Raw genomic sequence first — 20,410 nt, 5'->3', positions numbered from 1 at the left:
CTATATTTTCTAGTTGGTACACATTTATAAAAAAAAAGCTACTGTCTTCTTTGTAGATTAGTACATGACACACATATCTTAACATGTCATGAATCTTGTCTACCTTTTTGTTCTTAGGCATTTTAGGTGATCGTCTGGCACATTCAATATATCCTCCTCTATATGAATATATTCAGTGTTATATACACATTATGTCCAACTATACATATTTCATACGGGCTTACTTGGCTAACACTACTAGTTGACCGACTTTGGACATCTAAACCCTGGTAAATAGCAATACAAGAAATTGTTCTTTACTTTTTTCTTCTAATATCTTACCATTAGACATTATCCTTGGTGTTAATGATATACATTTTTTACTGTGTTTTATAATCCCTTACACTTAAAGAGCTTACAACCCCCAACAAATGTCTGTATTTATAACATTTTTCTGTTGGTTCTTTGAAAAGTTCCTACATACTATATTTTACAACGATAGAATTCTTAATGAAAACTTGAATAGTTTTGCTAATGTCTCCCTCAGAAATCTCAATACAAAAATTTTCAAACTGTGTTATGAAATATTATCATTTGTGCCTACTATATAAAAATTTTTAGAAGTCCTATTTTTTTCCATGAACAGAATGGTTAATTCAAAGCTGAATTTGTCCAATTATCACTTGAAAGACCCTAGATGAATTTATTTCTCTAAGTCTCAGCTTTTTAAAACTGAAACTAGAAGACATTGAGTTTTAAGAAGTTTCACTGAAATAATTCAGGTGAAACTGCTATGGCAATATGTACCTTGAAGCCTAACTGTGGTATGTTATATAGGTATAGTAGCTAACAAACTCAGGACCAACAATGAAACAAAGAACAGGCTTAGAGGGAATGACAGTAAAAGAAAATACACAGATACATAATTTTGGTAACTTCTTTGCATTTCTTTTAAAAGCATTTTCGATGTACTTAGGATAATCTTTGTTTTTCTTTCCTTTCACTTAAGAAATTACTTGCTCAGTCCTAGTTAGTGAACAATGTTTCTGAAAAGCAGCTGATTCTACATCTAACTATGTAAGTCAAAATTTAAAAGAAGGGCAGCTGGAGAGATGACTCAGCAGTTAAGAGCACTGACTGCTCTTCCAGGGGTCCTGAGTTCAATTCCCACATGGGGGCTCATAACCACCTGTAATGGTATCTGATACCCTCTTCTGGTGTGTCTGAGGACAGAGAGAGTGTACTCACATACATGAACTAAATAAATAAATCTTTAAAAAAGTAAAAATCAACATTCACCCACCTTTGGATACTCACATTCCTTAACTGAGTGAGATAAATATGTAACCTTACTAGAAAACTCCTGGTTACTAACCTCCTTTTTAGCTTGCCATGTGTTCAAGATACTATTTATTTACTGAGGAAGGGAGAACATCAAAGTATGCAACAGAAGGTTGCAGTTACAGGACCAATATTCCTTGCTCTCTGAGCCCTCTGAGCCAAGCCACCCTGCCTAGAGCAGCCTGCTATCCCCGAAAGGAGCTCCATTCTTCCACCACCCCTCATCAGACTCCTGAACCATACAGACAGAAGCATGTTCACCAGCAGCTGACTCAGACACAGACATCCACAGCCAAAGAGTGGATAGAGCGTGGGGACTCTTACAGAAAAACAGGAGGAAGATTTGCAGCCCCCAAAGGGAAAAGGAACTCCACAGGAAGAGTCAACTCTACAGAGTCAACTAACCTGGACCCTTGGGACTCTCAAAGTCTGAACCACCACCAAAGAACATACACAGGCTGGGCCTAGGCCTCCCAAATCATATGTAGCAGATGTACAGCTTGGTCTCCATGTAGGTTCCGAGCAGTTGAAATGGGGGCTATCCCAAAAGCTCTTGCCTGTACGTGGGATGTGTTCTTCTAGCTGGGCTGCCCTGTCTGGCCTCAGAGGGAAAGGAAGCACCTAGCCTTGCAGAGACTTGAAGTGCAAGTGTAGGAGGGAAGCACCAGCTCAGAGGAGAAGGGAAGGAGGGGATGGGGAAGGACTGTGGGATGAGTGACTGGGAGTGGAGCAGTGAGCAGGATATAAAGAGAATGGGTAAAAAAAAAAAGAATGGATGGATGGATAGATGGATGGAGGGATGGGAGGAAGGAAGGAAGGAAGGAAGGAAGGAAGGAAGGAAGGAAGGAAGGAAGGAAGGAAACAAAACAAACATAGGGCAGTGACCTGAGATTCAGGATAGTGATTAATCTGAGCAAGGATGGGAAGGTTGATAGGAACCTTTTTCTTAAAGTACTGAGTCATGACTATTAAAAGACTAGATGTTACATTTTGTGAATTGCTCATATTATAGTATTTACTCAATATTTAAGAAAATATAGTTAGCATTGACAGGTTCAAATATTTATAGCTTAAAAACATATCATTTTAAAAATTTCCTGGGGTTGGGGATTTAGCTCAGTGGTAGAGCGTTTGTCTAGCAAGTGCAAGGCCCTGGGTTCGGTCCCCAGCTCCGAAAAAAAAAAAAACCAAAAAAAAAAAAAATAAAGAAAAAAAAAAAAAATAAAAAAATAAAATTTCCTAATATGTATATATTGTTTTAAGTTAATCATTTTCCTATTGATATGAGACTAAGTTATTGTTTCCTGATACGGAGCACCCTCATGTTAAATAATTTTAAAGTTCATCTTAATAGACTCTTTTAAAGAAAGAAGTATCCTCATTTATTAAAACCAAACCCATCTTGCTTCGCTCTTGCTCTTTGTAAGAATTAGATGCTAAATTCATCAGTATGGTCAAAGACTGAGTCAGAAAGCTAACCTCGAGAGACAGAAACAGAGAGAGGGGAGGGGGGCCCTCTTTACTTGTGGAAGACAATGCAAGAGAAGGCAGGGAACAGAAGGGAAAGGAGTGGGTCTTTGAGGTTGACCCACATTCTGAAATGCTGGCCTCTTTGAGGGCACTGAAAACTGTCTGCCTTAGTAGTGAAATCTTCAGTTTGGCTAAGTTTACTTTTCATGTCTTACCCTAATCCATTTCTCCCTTATATTAAATCCTCTTATATGCAAAATGGGTATTATGGGTCTTTTTCTCTTTGTTAAATTCACAGAATAACTACAAAATATAAGACTGAGGAGTTGGATATACAAAGAAAAGGAGGGAAGGAATGGTGTTCTGCAATCTTTCTCTGCCAGCAAGTCAGAGTAAGGCACAGTGAATCTGAGGCATACAGCTATTATCACTTTTCTGATATTTAATGTATGTTTGTTGGTTATTTAATTCACCAACTTTCTAATAAATAATTTTTTCAATTTTGAAAAGAATAGTTTAAGTAACAGTAAAACTACTGATTTTAGCAATACTTGCAAGAATTTACATACTAACATGCAGGGCCTGGTTCCTCTGAGTACTTTGATAGTACTATTTTATATATTTACAACTTTCTAATGTGTTATAGGATTATTTTTTGTGAATTAAGTAATCTTGTAGTTTTTTCATTATATCTAAGGTAATTTTTTCTATCTTAGCCTACATTTGACTGAATTTCTTTTCTCACTGTTAAGGTATAAGATTAATTTACATAATACAGTGGGTAACTCATGCCCACATGAAATCTTGGCTTCATACATGAAGCTCTCCATTTTCTATATTATAGCTTGTTAAGTGTTTATTCTCTGGGCTTTATTTTGCTGTTCCAGTTTGTCACCCGAATGATCCCATTGTTTACATTTCCTTCCTTACACTACACAGCCAGGATCTGTTCCGAGAACTGCATTGTTTGGCCGATCACTAAATGCAACCTCTTAGTACAATCAAAAAAGGCAATAAACATGAGATATGTAATGCTGAAGCCAGTTAATGTGGAGTACTGTTTTACAATAAGCTTAATTTTTATGTACAAGTTCATGTGAGAATAAAAAGTACAGTAAGTACCTAAGCCAGCAGCTTATTACCATTCAGGAATATTGTGTACTTAATGATTATGTGTACTATGCCTGAAAAGGATTAGCACAGTAGAGATGGCATCCCAAACTGTAAGTCATGTGTGCAATACCATGTTAAAGAAACTATGATAGCATTAGCTGGTGGCAACTTCACCTTCACTGGATCACCACTGTCCACATAACTTGTGGTTGACCAAAACATCAGTATATAGCCAAAGACTGAATTGAAGGGTGTGGCGTTCTCCTAAGCAAGATTGAGCCATGACACTTTAATATTTGATCTACTGCTCCAATTCATGTATGTATGTCCAGCAGGTGTGTCTGTTGTGATGGTAGGCATGTGCAGAGGACAACTTTGATGATTTGGTCCTCTCGTTCAAACTCAGTAGGCTTCCCAGCAACTCTACCTACTGACCCAGCATCCCTCCCGCCTTTTCAAATGGCAGGCTTCATCTTAATTTTTGCATTCTAACTTTAATCCTCTTATTTAGAGAATATACTGTATTTCATTCTTTTGCAATTCTCATTTTTAGTGTCTTCTAATATGTAACATATTATTATAAATGTTCTAAAAAATATACTTATTATTTGGGAGAGTTCACTTGCCTGTTGCATCAAAAAGGAAAGAGAAAAGCTTCCTGGTAAACTCCACTCTGCTTTGTTTTACATGTTCTTTAAATCTCATATGTTGGAAACTTAACCCTGAAAGTCACGTTAATGGAATTTGATAGGAATAAATTCTGGGAGGTGGGAAAGTCACGAGACTCATTAATGAGTTACTATAGGGCCATCTCTATCATAAAAGCTAGCCTCTTTGTTTAGCTTTATCTGTTGCTCCCTGTGTCACCTTCGGACTTCGCAGAGTTGCTATTAGTAAAAAGGACTTTGCGACTCACAGCTTTTCAATTTTAAACTGCCAGCCTTTGGAATCACAAGCTAAATTACTTTTATTCTATATACTCACGAGCTAAACAACTTTTATTCCATATACATTAATTAGTCTGTGGTATTCAGACAGAAACAAAAATGAAATGGATTGAGACAATCTTTTTGTAATTTCATTAAAAGTTCCATGTGTAGATTCCCATGGGTTAAGTCTATGCTTTCATTTTATAAGGCAACTGTTTGCCCTGGACTTGAAGCAGTATTAATTCTGGATGAGTCATAACTTCTGACTATAGTTATGTTATCCCCAGAGAAGAGGCTCTAACACACTTTTGTTTGTTTGCTATGCTCTACAGCAAAAGATCTCACCACTGAAAAAGAACAATATTCAAGTTTTGGAGCCTTTTCTGGAGGGGTGGGGGCCGAAGTGGTAGCCAAACTCTAATACTGTAAAAACCTTCCCCAAAAGCAGACTTTTTTCTCTGAATAAAGTGCTCTCTTTCTAGATAGTATCTTTCAGATTTCTAAGATGACGTTAGGAATCCTTCTCTAGTTCCTGTCTGTTGCTTTATATTTATTTTGTTCAGTTAGAAAAGAGAAATGCTGTAAATTTGTGTCTCCTTCCAAATTCTCTATCAAAACACCTTGTTCTCAGTTTTGATATTTTCACGCAGATCTTCTACATTGTTATAGAGAAAACCAAACTCCCTTAAAAAAATTAAGTTTGATGAGATGACTTATATCTATATCCCAACACGGGGAGACTAGGATAGGAAAACTGAGAGCTTGAAGTTAGCCTGTGCTACAGTATGAAATCCCATCTTGACAGGAAAAGGAACAGATAAAAGAAAAGAACAAAAAAAGCCAACAGAGAAAACAATACTTTTAAAATGCAATCTGAAGAGAAAATTAACTGCTTGTAAGCTATGTCCTAAGAGCCTAATAAAAAATGGCATATGCTGACAAGCATTTACATATATTCTGGTAGACATAAACAAGCATAGTTTACATATAAACTTATGTATGCACAGAATGAAGTATTTAATCATGCAGCCTTCTCTCATATCATTATACTCTTCCTTCTCAGTTCTATGAAAGACTATGTCACCAAAGTAAATAACATCAAAATAAAGGTAAAAATAAAACATCTTTAAGATCCTTAATTTTACTAGAACGAGTATCAGAGGGCTGCAACTAAAGATACAAGTTTGAAAGGAATTCAATACCCTGTGGAGCATGATATCATCATTTCCCCAAAAATGTCACCAGCAGCTTACCTTATTAGCTCTAGTTGTGCAAGTTCCTGGTTTGCTTGAAATATAGGCTTTTTAGTGAAGAGTTCCCCAAGGATACATCTAATAGAGAAAAGTAGAGCCATTATTATCTAAATTTTCTCATTTTAACTCACTAACAGAACCTTTTTAGTACCTTAAGAAAATGTGTCCATCTTACCCACAGCTCCATACATCAATGGCCGGTGTATATCGTTCTTCTCCCAAGAGCAGTTCAGGTGGACGATACCACAAAGTAATGACCTTGTTAGTATATGGACGACTAAGACAAAAACAAAAACAAAAATCGCAGGACTCTTTAAAGTTAGCATTTTTTGTAGTAAGAGATTCTCTCAATACTACTACTTTGGGCTCCCAGAAACTGAACCACCAACCAAGTAGCTAGCAACGGGCTGGACCTAAGCATTCCACACATGTGTAGATGATGTGCAGCTTATTCTTCATGCAGGTCCCCCAGTAACTGAATCTGTTGCCTTTCTGTGCATCCTGTTCCCTAACTTAGCTGCCTGCCGGGCCTCAGAGGAAGAAGATGCACCTAGTCCTTGAGGAGGTTCCCCTCTCAGAGAAGGGGATGGGGAATGGGGGCTGGGGGGATGTTGGTAATGTAATGTGGGACTGGGAGGAGAGGGGAGCCAAATATTAGGATGTAAAGTGAACAAATAATTAATGGAAAAAATACTATTTTAGATAATCAAGGCAATCCCATAATCATAACTCTGATTAACTAAAGTATTTAATGCACAATCAAAATGCATGGGCAAGCAGCAGTAATTCCCTAAATATGTGACTGTAAAAATAAGCAGTTAGCTGTTAACTGTAATTTGGTCAAAGAGAAGTCACCCTCAACTCAATTACTAAATAATACTTTTTTCTTTCCATAAATAATTTTAAAAGTAATAATTCATAAATGAATGATTAGCAGAAATCAATGTAGTTTGATCTGAGATTACCTAATACAATGACTGGTTTTGTTTTGGGTCTGAGGATAGTTTCGAAGAACTCTCACATGCTAGGCAAGTGGTTTACCTGGGTCCCTAACAAAAGTTTGCTGTTTATTGATGAAATAGGGTCTCGATGTGAAGACCAGGCTAGCCTTGAACTCACAGAGATCCTCTTGCCTCTTCCATGTGCTAGGTATCAAGGTGGGTGCCACAACAGTTGGCCCCTAGCAAAAGTTTTTAATTAGGCACATCTTTGATAATATTTAACACATTTGGATGCACTCTGGTTTTTAATAATAAAGTAGATGTTGACTATATGATTACTTGTGGCCTAGACTACACAGAACGACAAGCTACAGGTACGGTGCTTCATGAGAAACCTACAAAGAACACATATAAACTGAGCCAACTTATAATAACACTAAGTCTGACCATCCTCCAGTACAGAATTCAGTAGCAAAGGTTTTTCTGGTTTTGGTTTTTCAAGACAGGGTTTTCCTGTGTAGCTCTGGCTATCCTGGAACTTGCACCATAATCCAGGCTGACCTTGAACTCAAAGAGATCCACCTGCCTCTGTCTCCCAAGTGCTGAGGATTAAAGACACTTCCCAGCTGCAGCAAAATATTTCTAAACATCAGACAATAGTCACTTTCTTTATGATTCATATGAATAAGAATGATCCTAAAAAATCAGGAACTAAGGTGTTTAAGTATAGCCTTCAGAGTAATTACATCTTTCCATCACTTATAAACTGTATTCCTTTAGATGTCTTCCAAATAATGAGGGCAGACAGGAGGATCCCCAGGAAGGCTATATTCTAAGCCCATTTGCTCATCTGTGACTGGTTGGATCGGATTCATTTGGGGAGAGAAAAAAATGCCCGCAATTTAACCCAGCAGCTTTCTCTTAGCAACCACAGGTCTAAGGCTCCTGAAAGCCTAGGATGCATCTGAACTGCTCCGCTCTAACCTGGCTGAACTTCTCTAAATAATTTGAGCACCAATACTCCTAACATCGATTTGGGCATCACAATATTCCCAAAATCAAACTGAAAATGAACAAGTAAGAGTCTAAGGCTTTTTCATTTGGTTTAATTTCAAGCAAAGTCTCAACTATCCCATCCCTGGCTATCTTGGGACTTGCTTTGTAGCTAGGATGGCCTTGAGGTTCCAGTGACTTTCCTACCTTTGACCCCAAGAGCTGAAAGCCAGGCATATATCACCACAGCTGGCTAAAATGCCTATGAAGCAAATGAAAATTGAGTAGACTTTCCTTAGTAAATTCCCTTTGTTTATTTCCTGGTATCACTTATCTTCATATAAAGTGTCTCAATTTTTCTTAGCTATATACTATTGCATCATAAACAGCAAAAGAGTGCCCAATATGAAGTCTAGTCTCCAATCTGAATAATTGATCTTGACTTGCTTCCACTGTCTTAAACTGTCTTTACTTCAGTCAAAAGTAAAAACACTCTTTTAACATGAACCTAAATATAAAGCCCAGGAAAACAAGGGGCACCACAGAATACTTAAATGTAAAGTAAGATGACATATGAATCTTCTGGGTAGGGGAAGAAAGCTTGAAAAACATTTGAGGACTAACTTTTAAACTGTTTCAAGGGTCTATAAGCACTTCAAGACTATGCTGTAAGGCTGAAACTAGTTTAACTACTCTCAAAGAAATATTTAAATTAATACAAATCTCTAATTTTTAAGTTTAGAAAATAATCAAATTATGGAGAAACTACAAATATTTAAGTGATGAAATTTATTTAAAAGAAGTTTAAACAAAAGACTAGTTTACATGACATATATCAAATTCTATGTAATTTGTTACATCATCATTTTTAGCTTTAAGTTTGGTTAGCCACCTTTATGAAATTTAGAACAGTCAGCTTACGAAATGATTAAACACAAAACTACACAAAATATAGCTCTAAATGTACCACATAGTATTTAATATACCAGTTAATTATTTTCTGGGTATTTCTAACATGTTAGGTTTTGCCAGATACTTTTGTTTGGTGATGGATTTCAATGCGTTTCTTCTATAGAATCTTGGGAATTACAGAGCTTGGGGAGGTTGATTTGATTATATTTCCTATCTAGATTCATGTAAAGGAAGCAAGATTTAAAATACTTAAATTTCTTAAACAAAGCATAATAAAATTTCAGTGATTTCTTTCATATTATAATTTGTAATATTTTTTGAGACAAGAAAGAAAACCTTAAGGTAAACTACTGAGAAATCTCGATCATTCCGTTAATACCTACCTACCTGCTACAGGAAAACAACCCAGGGTCCTTTCTTTGCTCTTATGGGTGGGGAATGAGCATGGTCTCCTCAGATTGCCCACAGGTAGGCCTCAAAGTTAAAAATCTTCCTGTTTCAGCCTCCTAAGTGCTAAGATGACAGATAGGACGCCATCATATCTAGCCGGGAATCAACAAACTCATCTTAAATCCAACAACACTTGTACAATTTCAACAGCTACAACTCAAGAGAAAGTTGTGATGCAGGAGGAAGGAGAAAATGCCACAGGTTAATAAGAGAGCCATAAAAGTGTGGACCTGAGGGCTGACCAGTTGAAGTTAAGAGAAGAGCAGCCCAGATGAAACGTGGTAAGTAATAACTTGGGGATATAGATAGGAAAGTAGATTGTAAAAGCCCAGCTCTTGTGCTGTTTAAGGCTTACTGTAAATATAAAGGATGAGTATGATTTTATCCGGCAGGACAGAACCCCGGGTCAAGATTAAATAATATCTACAGCAGAGCTGCTGTTCTAGTGCCTCTTGGCACTATTTCAACAGTACACTGATGGGTTTCTCACCTCGAAAGCGCCTGTGCCTCCTCTATTCTTTTAAAAACATTTTGTTTTATAAAGAAAACCAGGTCATGTCCCTCTGCAAATAAAACTAAACTCAGCGTTATAATAAACCTGTATACTAAGTATCTTATTCCTACGACCCTACTATAGAATTTCAGACTCTTAATCATCAGGGTGCTTACCATCAACTAAGCTTCTCCTTTTTTTTTCTTTCTTCAGCTTCAAATCTTAGTTCCAATTTACTTCTTCAAAGATGGCTATCTTAACTTTCCTATCGAAATTCCTCTGTTGAAAACTGCTTTCAAACAGTATTACTTGCAGCAGTGAGAACAGTGTCCTCTAGTGTTTGGTCACTTCTTCTAAAGCAGCTGCCCCACTATAAGTATGCTACACTTCTCATCCTTACTGCAGAGGTGTGGTGGGCTATGTGACCAAGTGCTTGCCACTACCTTTTCTAGGCATGTCTCATAATTCCACCCTTCCTTTCTTATTTCTGGCAACAGCCTTGGAAGGTTTGTGTAAATGATCACAGATATTCCGACCATGTTGCCTAGATGACTATATGACAGTCACCATTTGAAATGGTGCTATGGTTAAGTATTAATTAATGTGCAATGAGGTAAGGAACCATCAGTTGACATTATTAAGTGAGAAATTCTAATACTTTAAGTCATTACTAAATGTTTTCAATAGTTTTGCCTCGGCTAACTGTAAATGCTTGACCGGGTAGGAATAGAGACAGATTTTTCACAACAGGTAATGGTTTCTAACTATTCTCCAGTAGAGAACCTTACAAAATAATTTACCTCTTTCTAACCCATTCTTTCTAACAAATTGTTCTAGCCACCATTTTTTATTAAAGTTTAGTGCAAAAGCTTTTTAAGCAATCATCCTTGCTTCCATATTTTCAAGATTAACTCACTTTTCAAAACACAGTCAAAATTGAGTTTTAAAACACATAGTTTTGGGTGATTGTTCACACAAGACCCATAAGATGTCTTATTACCAAACAGACTGAGTCTTTAGCTCCCTGAGATGACTGAGCAAATGCACATTTTCTAGAGCAGGGAAACAGTACCCAGGTTGGGGGACTGGAAGGAGGGAGGTAGTAGCAAGAACTTGAAGAAGTTAATGGTGTATTAATGTTTTAAACAAACTCGTTTAACAAATTAAGTTGCTGGAACATTTAGTATGCTGACAGACATCAGTATTTTCAGTTCAAGTCCAGCCTGGGTCATACACTTAACTCCCTAACAACAATAAAAAAAAAGTAGGTTGGTGTTCTGGTTCTGCTCCTCCAAAAAGGATACTATGCCACATTTTCCATTTTACTACTTAATGAGAAAAAAGCAAACACTGAGAAAGTATGCAAACAAAGGACTTTAATCATAAAAGCAAAACTGAACATATGGAAGAAAAAAAAAGCTATGAGGGCACTGAAGCCAATTTCACAGACTACATCACTCAACAATTTATATAGTATTAGAAAAAACACTCCATGTTATGATTAGGTTGATATATTTACAAAGGTAAAGATCAAACTAAATGAAATTGAAATTATGTTTACAAGTAAAAAGAATTTAAATCCCAAGAAATTCAAAAGTACTGTTGACTTCCAGATCTGGTTACAGATTCCTGACATCCTGGAGATCTTGCTTACACCACAGAAAGAATTAGAAAGTCCTATGTAATACGACTTATTTTCTTCATGGATAAAGCACTGAACAAAGTTTCAATTTATTCATATAATTAAAGTTCTAAGCAATAATCATCAAAGGCATCACACACGTAAAAACAGTGAGTCCAATGAGTTCTTATTTGCAGATGGCAAAACTAAACTGTATACAGACTTCAGAGAGAAAGGGGTCTAAGAGCCAGCAAGATCCAACTTTACTATTAAGTACCTTCATCTGTAAACCATTGGTTTGTTTTACAAACCTAAAACTAGGAATTAACCCCAGTACCTTGAGCATGCTGCGCAAGTACTTTTACTAGTTTTTGAAAAGGCAGCTGACATTATCATATCAAAAAGTGAAGTAATATCTGGTGGGACAGCAACAACACAAAATGCTTTTTTAAAAAGCCTTTGCCTTAATTATCAAATTTTTCTTTTCATTTTTTATCTTCCTAGTTTAGTATTTAAACACTGCCTAAATACAATAGAATTGAACATGACTAAAGAAAACAGTGGGAAAAAAAGTTTGTTAATCTACCTCAAGAAAACTATAGTTAAAGCATATATTATGACTGGAGAGTTGGGAGGAAAAAGCCAGTTAAATTCAACAAATCTGGGGCTGGAGATGTCTCAGGAGTTAGTTAAAAGCACTGGCAGCTCTTCAGAGAACCCGAGTCCAACTTCAAGCACCCACATGGCAACTCAAAATCATCTATAACTCCAATTCCAGGGTATCCAAACCTGGGTACTACACATACACATGGTTCATATACACACACACAGACAAAACACCGACATAAGTAAATTCAGCAAACCTTTTGCTATAAAATAACTACAAAAATGGTTGTTTACCTAATGGTACCATTTAAAGAAGCCCGGTGAGGCCCCTAGTGCTCTCTCTACCTGAAAGATACTTTCATAAGATCAAGATATGATCCAGACTTAGACAGAAAGCACTAGAGAAAACAGTATTTCTGTCCATAATTCCAGATCTACTTCCTAACTCTATTGGGTACTGCTGATGTGAACAAACAAAAAGCCATGTATTTTAACTTGTACCCATTTCAGAGGACTTTCATTTCAAAAAAAATTTTTTTGGCATAGTAAACAAGGCAAGTAACATGGCTTAAGATATGCACACTACCTTGGTGGAGATGAGCAATAAACATACATACTTGATAACATGAAAAAATGCCAACAGTGGAAACTTAAATTTGTAGTAGGGAAAATATGGGTGACAGGTTCCAGGAGGGACAGCAGGACACTGCTAGACATTTAGTTGCTCTTCTCACTTAACATAATCAAAATGGAGTACACAGAGAAAAACACACTTCAATTTCATTTTGATTTTCCAATTAAGTCATCAATCCGAATTGACTCCATTGTAAAGACTATTGAGGGATATTATCTACTGTTATGTATATCACTCAAGCACTGCTTCCATCTCTAAAATGACCTCAATTCAAGATGAGACCTAAGCTGAATTTCTCCAAGTCCCTGAACAAATGGCAAGACAGGACTAGCCACTAGATGGCAACATCGATTTAAAGGTGTCCTGCCTGGGAAAGGTTGTGTCAGGAATGTTAAAAACCCTTTTCTCCCTCTCCCTTTTCATGGGACCACAGAGAAATGCAGTTGACTTTGGTTACTATAAACGGAAGTTTTAAATTGATAAAGGCAATTTTTAGAAACATTACTAGATATCTGTATTTGTGTTTGTTTATTAGTTTGAGTACTTTGTAACTCATAACTTTGCAGCACTTTGGTTTGGATAGTTCTGTGGGTTGGGTCAACAGTCTCAAATACACCCAAAAGGGGCTCTGCCACTGAGCAACATTTTAAGCCCAGTATTTGAAGATGTAAAATTTTGTTTGTTTTGAAGGGTGTGATTGTTCTGCCTGCATGTCGTATGTGTTCCATGTGCATGCCTAATGTCCATGGAGGCCAGAACCAGAAGATACCATTAGATACCGTGGAACTGGGTTCCAGATTGTTAGAAACCAAACCTGGGCCCCCTGCAAAAGCAGTTAAGTCCTCTCAACCACTGCGGCATCTCCTACAGGTGTAACTTTGGAGATATTAAATCCATCACCATAACATTTAGAGTTGATTGAAACTAAGTAACTAGCTTAACCAAGATTTCACAGTGGCCCCAGCACAATGGCAGAGGTATCTATCATGAGGAGGCTCATTCAGCACCAAGCTAAACTACAAAGTATGTTTGAGACTAACCTGGGCTACATAGTGAGACCCTATCTTAAGAAACAGGATTTTACAACCGATTAAAGGTAATACAAAGACAACAAACAAAGTCTCTCAATCTACTACTGTTTTATTTTTTTCAAACTTAAAAATGGTAATAATAATTGTGCTTTTATAATTTTTCCTCTAGAAAATGGAGTAAATTTTGATTTTTGTGGAAAATACTTTTTTGTCCTATGGGAAAGTAGATTTCTGAAGTAGATTTTAAAAAAACCCTTTTAAAAATGCAAAAAAGGATATCCAAAGGAGCAACCCCCTCAAAGATGGTATGTTTGTTTATAAAACAAATGATACAAAGTTTTCTCATAGTCCCTGACCCAAAAAAGAATTTACTATGCATAACTTTAAGATTGAGAATTACAGGGTTGTAAATTTCTCTAGACTGAAAATTCCTACACCAATCCACCACAACAGAAATCATGTCAGTGAACTGCCACATTGTGTGTCTGTGTGTGTCTGTGTGTATATATATATATATATATATATACGCACACACACACATACACTACATATATGCAACATATATACTACATATGTTTGTCAAAGATATATGATATATGTGTGTATATACTATACAATAATTTTTGTCTGGAACATCTACTCCAAATGCATGGGGATATCTTCAAAATATAACCTTAGCTGTAAAAGAATAAATTAGGATGAAACATAAAGTAAGAAGAATGAAAGTCATTCATTCCAGTACGATAGTTAAGTTGCATGAAGGACAATATAACTAGAGTGAAATATAAAGAGATTACAAAAATATAATCCTTAATTAACCAAAATTCCCCCAGACAGCCAGATTAGTTAAAACTTTAAAAAATTATTATTCAAGTGAAGTTTTAGACTAACATTGAGACCATTTTCTTGACAAATTCTACCGAAAGATACATTACTATATAGCAGAAATATTTAAAAATGTAGACCCAGGCATAGAGGTATACATATTTAATTTGAACAGATAGGAGGTAAAAGTATTGTCTCTGAGTTCAAGGCAGGTCATTCAGTCCGTCATAATAACAAAGATGCAACTGAATGTGTACAACAACAGAAAAACTGATGAACAAAGTATGATGCATATGCACATTAGAATATCATGAATTGGGGTAGACAGGGAGGTGAGAGAATCTGGGAGAGGGAAGTATAAAGAATATGATAAAAATACAGTATATGAAAAAATTCTAATAAAATATTTTATAAAAAATTATACATACACATTGTCTTGTTAAAATATGATGGACATTAAGGTAAGTAAGTCAGGCAAGAAAGACATAGATCACATGATCTCATTTGCATATATAAGCTAATAAAGTTCAATTCAAAAAAGTAAATTCAAGAATGGTAATTTCTAAGAGTTGTATATTGGAGACTTGAAAAAAATGTAAAATAAAAATATAAAATCTTCAGTTAGATGAGAAGAATAAGTTCAAGATATTTAGCAAACACCTCGATAAACCTGATAACAATTCAGTGTCTTCTTGAAAATTAACAAATGTTAAGTGTTCTAACCACCAATAAAAAAAACTGGGATAAGACACTGGCCTAATTTGCCTGCTTTATCCATTCTACAATGTTATTCATAGTTCAAAGCAATGTACTATATAACATATAACTTGATATACCAATTAAAAATAATTTTAAAAAGAATATTACTTAATTCAAAGCAATTTAAATAAATAATATATAAATAAAAGCTGGAAATGAATCAGATATACTAACTAAATGTATTAAATCAAATCAATCCCATGGCTTATTTACATAAAATCATTATTTCAACAAAATATTTTAAAAGTCTGTATTAATTCTATAGGAGTCATATTTTTACAACTAGACACAAGGGAGCCAGTCAGATACACACCCCAACTTTAGCCAGAGAAGCTCCATCTGTCTCTATCTTATACACTCAACTTCCTCACAATTGCTTGTTTAAATAGTTCCAGTGAGTTTGGAAAAAACAGACTACTGCAGATATAAGTAAAACACAAACAAAAAAGGTGAAGTCTAAAATAATAAAACATAGGTTTAGAATTTAAATGTACCAAATATACCAAACTTCATTATTAAATACACAATTAAAAACCTTAATGTTTTGATCTGCATTAAAAATTTATTTATTTTTAAAATTTAAAGTTCATTACACTTATATTTAGAGTCATAGATTTTAATAGAAATTTTAATTTACCCACCATTTAGAAATTGAATACAAAAATGTAAGATTAAAACAGCCAAACCAGTTTTTTTTTTCTTTATTATTCAGGAAAACATAAATGTCTGTTTAAAAAAAAAACTCAGGGCTGGAGAGACAGCCCAACAGTTAGAGCACTTGTTGCTCTTTCAGACAACCTAGGTTCCGTTCCCAGCACCCACACGGTAATTCACAACTCTCTCTAACTCCAGTTTCAGGAGACTCAAAGGCCCTCTTCTGACTCCACTGGTCTAAGACATGCATATGGTGAGCATACAAACATGTGGCGAAAGACTCATACACATAAAATTTAAAAAATTAATACTCTAAATACAGCTTTTAAAACAACTTAGTGCTTACAAGTAATTTGTTTCAAGGTACTCTTACCTTTCTTCTGAGCTATATAAACGAGCAAGTCCAAAATCTGCAAGTTTTATCTGTCCTCTGGTAGAAATAAGACAAAATAAAAAAAAATTAGTCTATTCCAAGGACTCAATGAAAACACATTAAAAACAAAAGCACACATAATTCATTGTATTGCTATACTTCAGGCAAGGTTAACTAGTGGGAAACTTTACAAGGTAACTATTAGTAGTTTGCTTTGGATAGTTTCTTGTTATGGGCCCATTCAATCATACATATCTATACATTCTTGATTTTCAGATTCAGCTGGATATAAATCAAAACTATTGGAGGGACTATATTGTCGTGAAGATCCAACACACTAACGTACTAGTGTAACGGTACCTCAGGTGCCACTTCAGTTCTTACTTAAGAAAGTACTTCAAGTGACACCTAGATCTAGGAGTATTCAAATAGTGCTCTAGAATTAAATCACATTATTTGAAATTTATGTTTAACTCTCTAGATCTTAAAAGGTTAGGGTATACAAAATTATTAGCTACTATTTAAAAATAGGTGATGCATGTTTATTTAAAATTTTAAAAATAGTACTAAATACAAGAATAATACTAGAATTATGCTGTTTCTGAAAATATTTACCATAAACCTTTTATACATGTTATAAAATATATATAAAAAATCTAATGCTTGGAGGCAGGAATAAGGATAAAGAAATAGCTGAGAAGCTTAGAATGGTGGCTGTGCTTTCAGAAAAATCAAGGTTCTATTCCCAGCACCCATTTGGTAGCTAATAAACATCTACAACTCCAGTTCCAAAGTATCAAACACCCTTTTCTAGCTTCCAGGGACATTATACCCATGGTACACAGACACACATGCAAGCCAAACACCTATATTTCAAAAAAAAAATTTTAATTTTTTTGTAAAATCTATACATAACTTAAAGCTGAAATCATATTATTCATTATGAAAGTCATTCATTTCAAATTATCTGGAAGAATATCAAACAAAAAGGACATATGTACATTGGAAATCATTACTGGAGCTACTGGAGAACAACTGTAGCAGCAATTGTTCCAAACCCAAGAAATTAGAAGCAATAAACTGAATTTATAGGAAGTTCTATATTACATTAACACTTTAAATATGTAAATTTCATATCCATACCTATTATTTAGAAGGATATTTGAACATTTAATATCTCTGTGCAAAAAGTTCTTCTTATGACAATAATCCAGGCCTTCCATGAGCTGTCTCATAAAAGATTTTATATGGTTTTCATTAAAATGAACCAAGCCTGATTCCAGCAGTCCCATCAGATCATGGTCCATATATTCAAACACCAGGTAAAATGCACCTGAGAATAAGAATGATTAACAGATCAAAGGCTTTTATTCCTACAATCTATCTAGAGGTTCAAATGACTTTGATAAAATGCTGGTATAAAGGAATTGACCCTTAAAAATAAGAACTACTTTGTCATTTATTTGTAAGACTTCTTTACTCTCCCAGAACTTGAGTATCAAAAATGTGTCAAGAAAATAGTTTTCTTCTAATGAGAGCCATTGATATAGATCACCACCCATGCTAATTTCCACATTATTTATAGTTTTTGATCACATTAAATTCTTCCCTATATCAGACAAATCATTTTTCAGAAGAAATTGAATAAAATTTCAAAGAATATCAAAAGGGTGTATAAAGTACTGCTTTTAATACAAGAACCTGAGCCCAAATAGACCAGAGTCCTCTTTAGGTGATTCCTATTAAATTCATTCATATAAGACTATATTTGAAAGCATAAAAATTACAACTTTATACAACCAGTGTTTAATGTTTAAAACTCTTAAATAAAACTTATACAAATTGAATCCAAAGCAAAATAAATAAACATTACATCAAGCAAAGCTTTACAGCATGAGTTCTAGGAAAGCCATAGCTACAAAGAAGCCTTGTCTTGAAAACCCAGAACAGAAAAAAGAAAAACTAACATGTCACCATCTGTGAAAAGAGAAAAACCAATATTATGCCAAAGAAGACACCCAACACAATTCACAATCAGCTCCTAACTTTAAACAGAGCAAAGAGCTTTCAAAAGTGATACAATAAAAAGGTTATCTTCTAAAAATTTATTGTAGTACCTCTCTGAAGACAAGGACCATGGGCATATTCACCAAGAAAATGCTAGGCATTATTTGAGACAAAATCTTAATGGTTACTAATTTTGTGTAGATGTTAATATGCAAAATTTAAAATAAAAGTTATACCCAGGAACTATTTACTACTGGTAGATGAAATGACTATCTTCCTGAAAAATTAAAAAGAATACAGAGGAAATCATTGGATTAGAGAAAAGTCTTCCTTCTTTTTCTATGCACAAATAAGCGAGACTATACATACAACCATAATTCATCAAAAAGAGGTTTTAAGAATTGGGAGATAGCCCAATGGCTAAAAGTGTATGCTGCATAAACCTGAAAACCAAAGCTCACATCTCAGCACCTAGGTAGAACCTGGCCATGGCTGTGGGAGTTTACAATCTGTGTGGGGGTGAAAACAAACAAATTCTCAACCCTCACTGGCTAGCCAGCCTCCCTTAACTGGCAAGTTTCAGGGTAAGAAAACCTATCTTGGGAAAAATTACATGAAGACTGCACAACAGCCTTCAACCTCCTCCAGCCTCCTCACACGAGTACACTCTCACAAATGAAAGGTTCTAGTGATACTACAGTAACGGCAAAATACAAACGACTACAACTAAACTGTAACAAGAATTAAACATCAAAATAGAAATATTACATAATTTTAATTAAAATAAAATTACTGGCTAGGTTTTATTATTTTGCCTGAGGGGAAAGGGATGGACACTTAACTTGGCAAAATAACTATAAAATTCACCTTGAGGAAATTGTATCTGATCACTGTCCAAACACTGTTGAAAATATATTTTGCTCTATGTCTTGTTATGCTTAGAGACAGAACAGTGAAATAATGTCAGATGGACACAATGGTGTAATGCAAGTAACCCTAGCACTTTAAAGGTAAAAGGAGAAGGATCAGAAGTTCAAGTCCACAGCTCTATATCAGGTTAAGTGGAGCCTCCAATACTTTAAAAAAAAACAAAAAAAAACAAAAAAAACTGTGTCCAAAACAACATTAAAGATGCTTAAATTCACTACAACTCCAAATGTTGATACGGCATCTCAACAAAAAGATTTCAAGAGACTATACAATATTAACACAGGTATTGGGAGGTAAACATAATATAAATATTTATAAGATATGTTTCATTTCCAATTGCACAACCTACAGAGTTGGCTAGGAACCCACTGGTAGCTACTGAGTGCTTGTGGTTTAGTCCAAAATTGTTTTAAGTGTAAAACATGCACCCGATTTCCAATACTTAATATAAAACAAATATAAAATATCTCAGTAATATACTAAGTTAGGTATTAAGTATAGAGGCATGAAGCATGGAAAGAAAATCTCAAATACAAGGCCAAACTGGTAATTATATAAAGGAAGACTTTGTCTCAAAGATATATAATACTACTACTACTAATAAATGATAATAGGTTAGACAGAGCTGAACAGTTAAGGGTCCTTGTTGCTCTTATAGACCTGAGTTCAATTCCTAGCACTCATATCAAGTGGTTTATAACTTATAATTACAGCTCCAGGGAATACATCCTCTTCTGTCTTCCATGAACATCCACATGCACGTTTGTGCACACACACACTCACAAATATAGAAACAAAATCTTTAATCAATTTAATAATAATTGATTATACATTGAAATTACCTACTACACACTGAGTTAGAGGTTATTAAAATTAATTAATTTCATCTGTCCCATTCTGTAACATAATCATTAGATAACATTTTAATTCGAAATAGAAAGCCTCCTATTTCTATCAAGTAAAATGAATGAGAAGCCTAAGAACTGAAATAAGATAAGATGGAAACCATAAAGTTCAATGGAAAATATTAAAAAGAGTAAAAATGTAAAAAAATAGTGTAACATACAATAGTCATTTAATATTGGCTACCAGTTAA

General features: G+C 34.9%; 1 protein-coding gene across 2 annotated transcripts in view; it reads right to left on the bottom strand.

The window, feature by feature from the left end:
* Window positions 1–20,410, bottom strand: part of Cdk13 (cyclin dependent kinase 13) — an 89,427-nt gene that overhangs the window by 17,841 nt on the left and 51,176 nt on the right. For both annotated transcript variants that reach the window (XM_032884506.1, XM_032884507.1), the window contains exons 6-9: window positions 17,521–17,710; window positions 16,378–16,434; window positions 6,261–6,362; window positions 6,086–6,163 (exon numbers count right to left, since the gene is read on the bottom strand). In XM_032884506.1, coding sequence (XP_032740397.1) covers window positions 6,086–6,163; window positions 6,261–6,362; window positions 16,378–16,434; window positions 17,521–17,710 — 427 coding nt within the window. The remainder of the gene's footprint in view (window positions 1–6,085; window positions 6,164–6,260; window positions 6,363–16,377; window positions 16,435–17,520; window positions 17,711–20,410) is intronic.

The sequence above is a fragment of the Rattus rattus genome, chromosome 14 (genome assembly GCF_011064425.1).
Source record: "Rattus rattus isolate New Zealand chromosome 14, Rrattus_CSIRO_v1, whole genome shotgun sequence".
Taxonomy (NCBI): Eukaryota; Metazoa; Chordata; class Mammalia; order Rodentia; family Muridae; genus Rattus; species Rattus rattus.
This window is presented reverse-complemented; position numbering and strand designations above follow the sequence as displayed.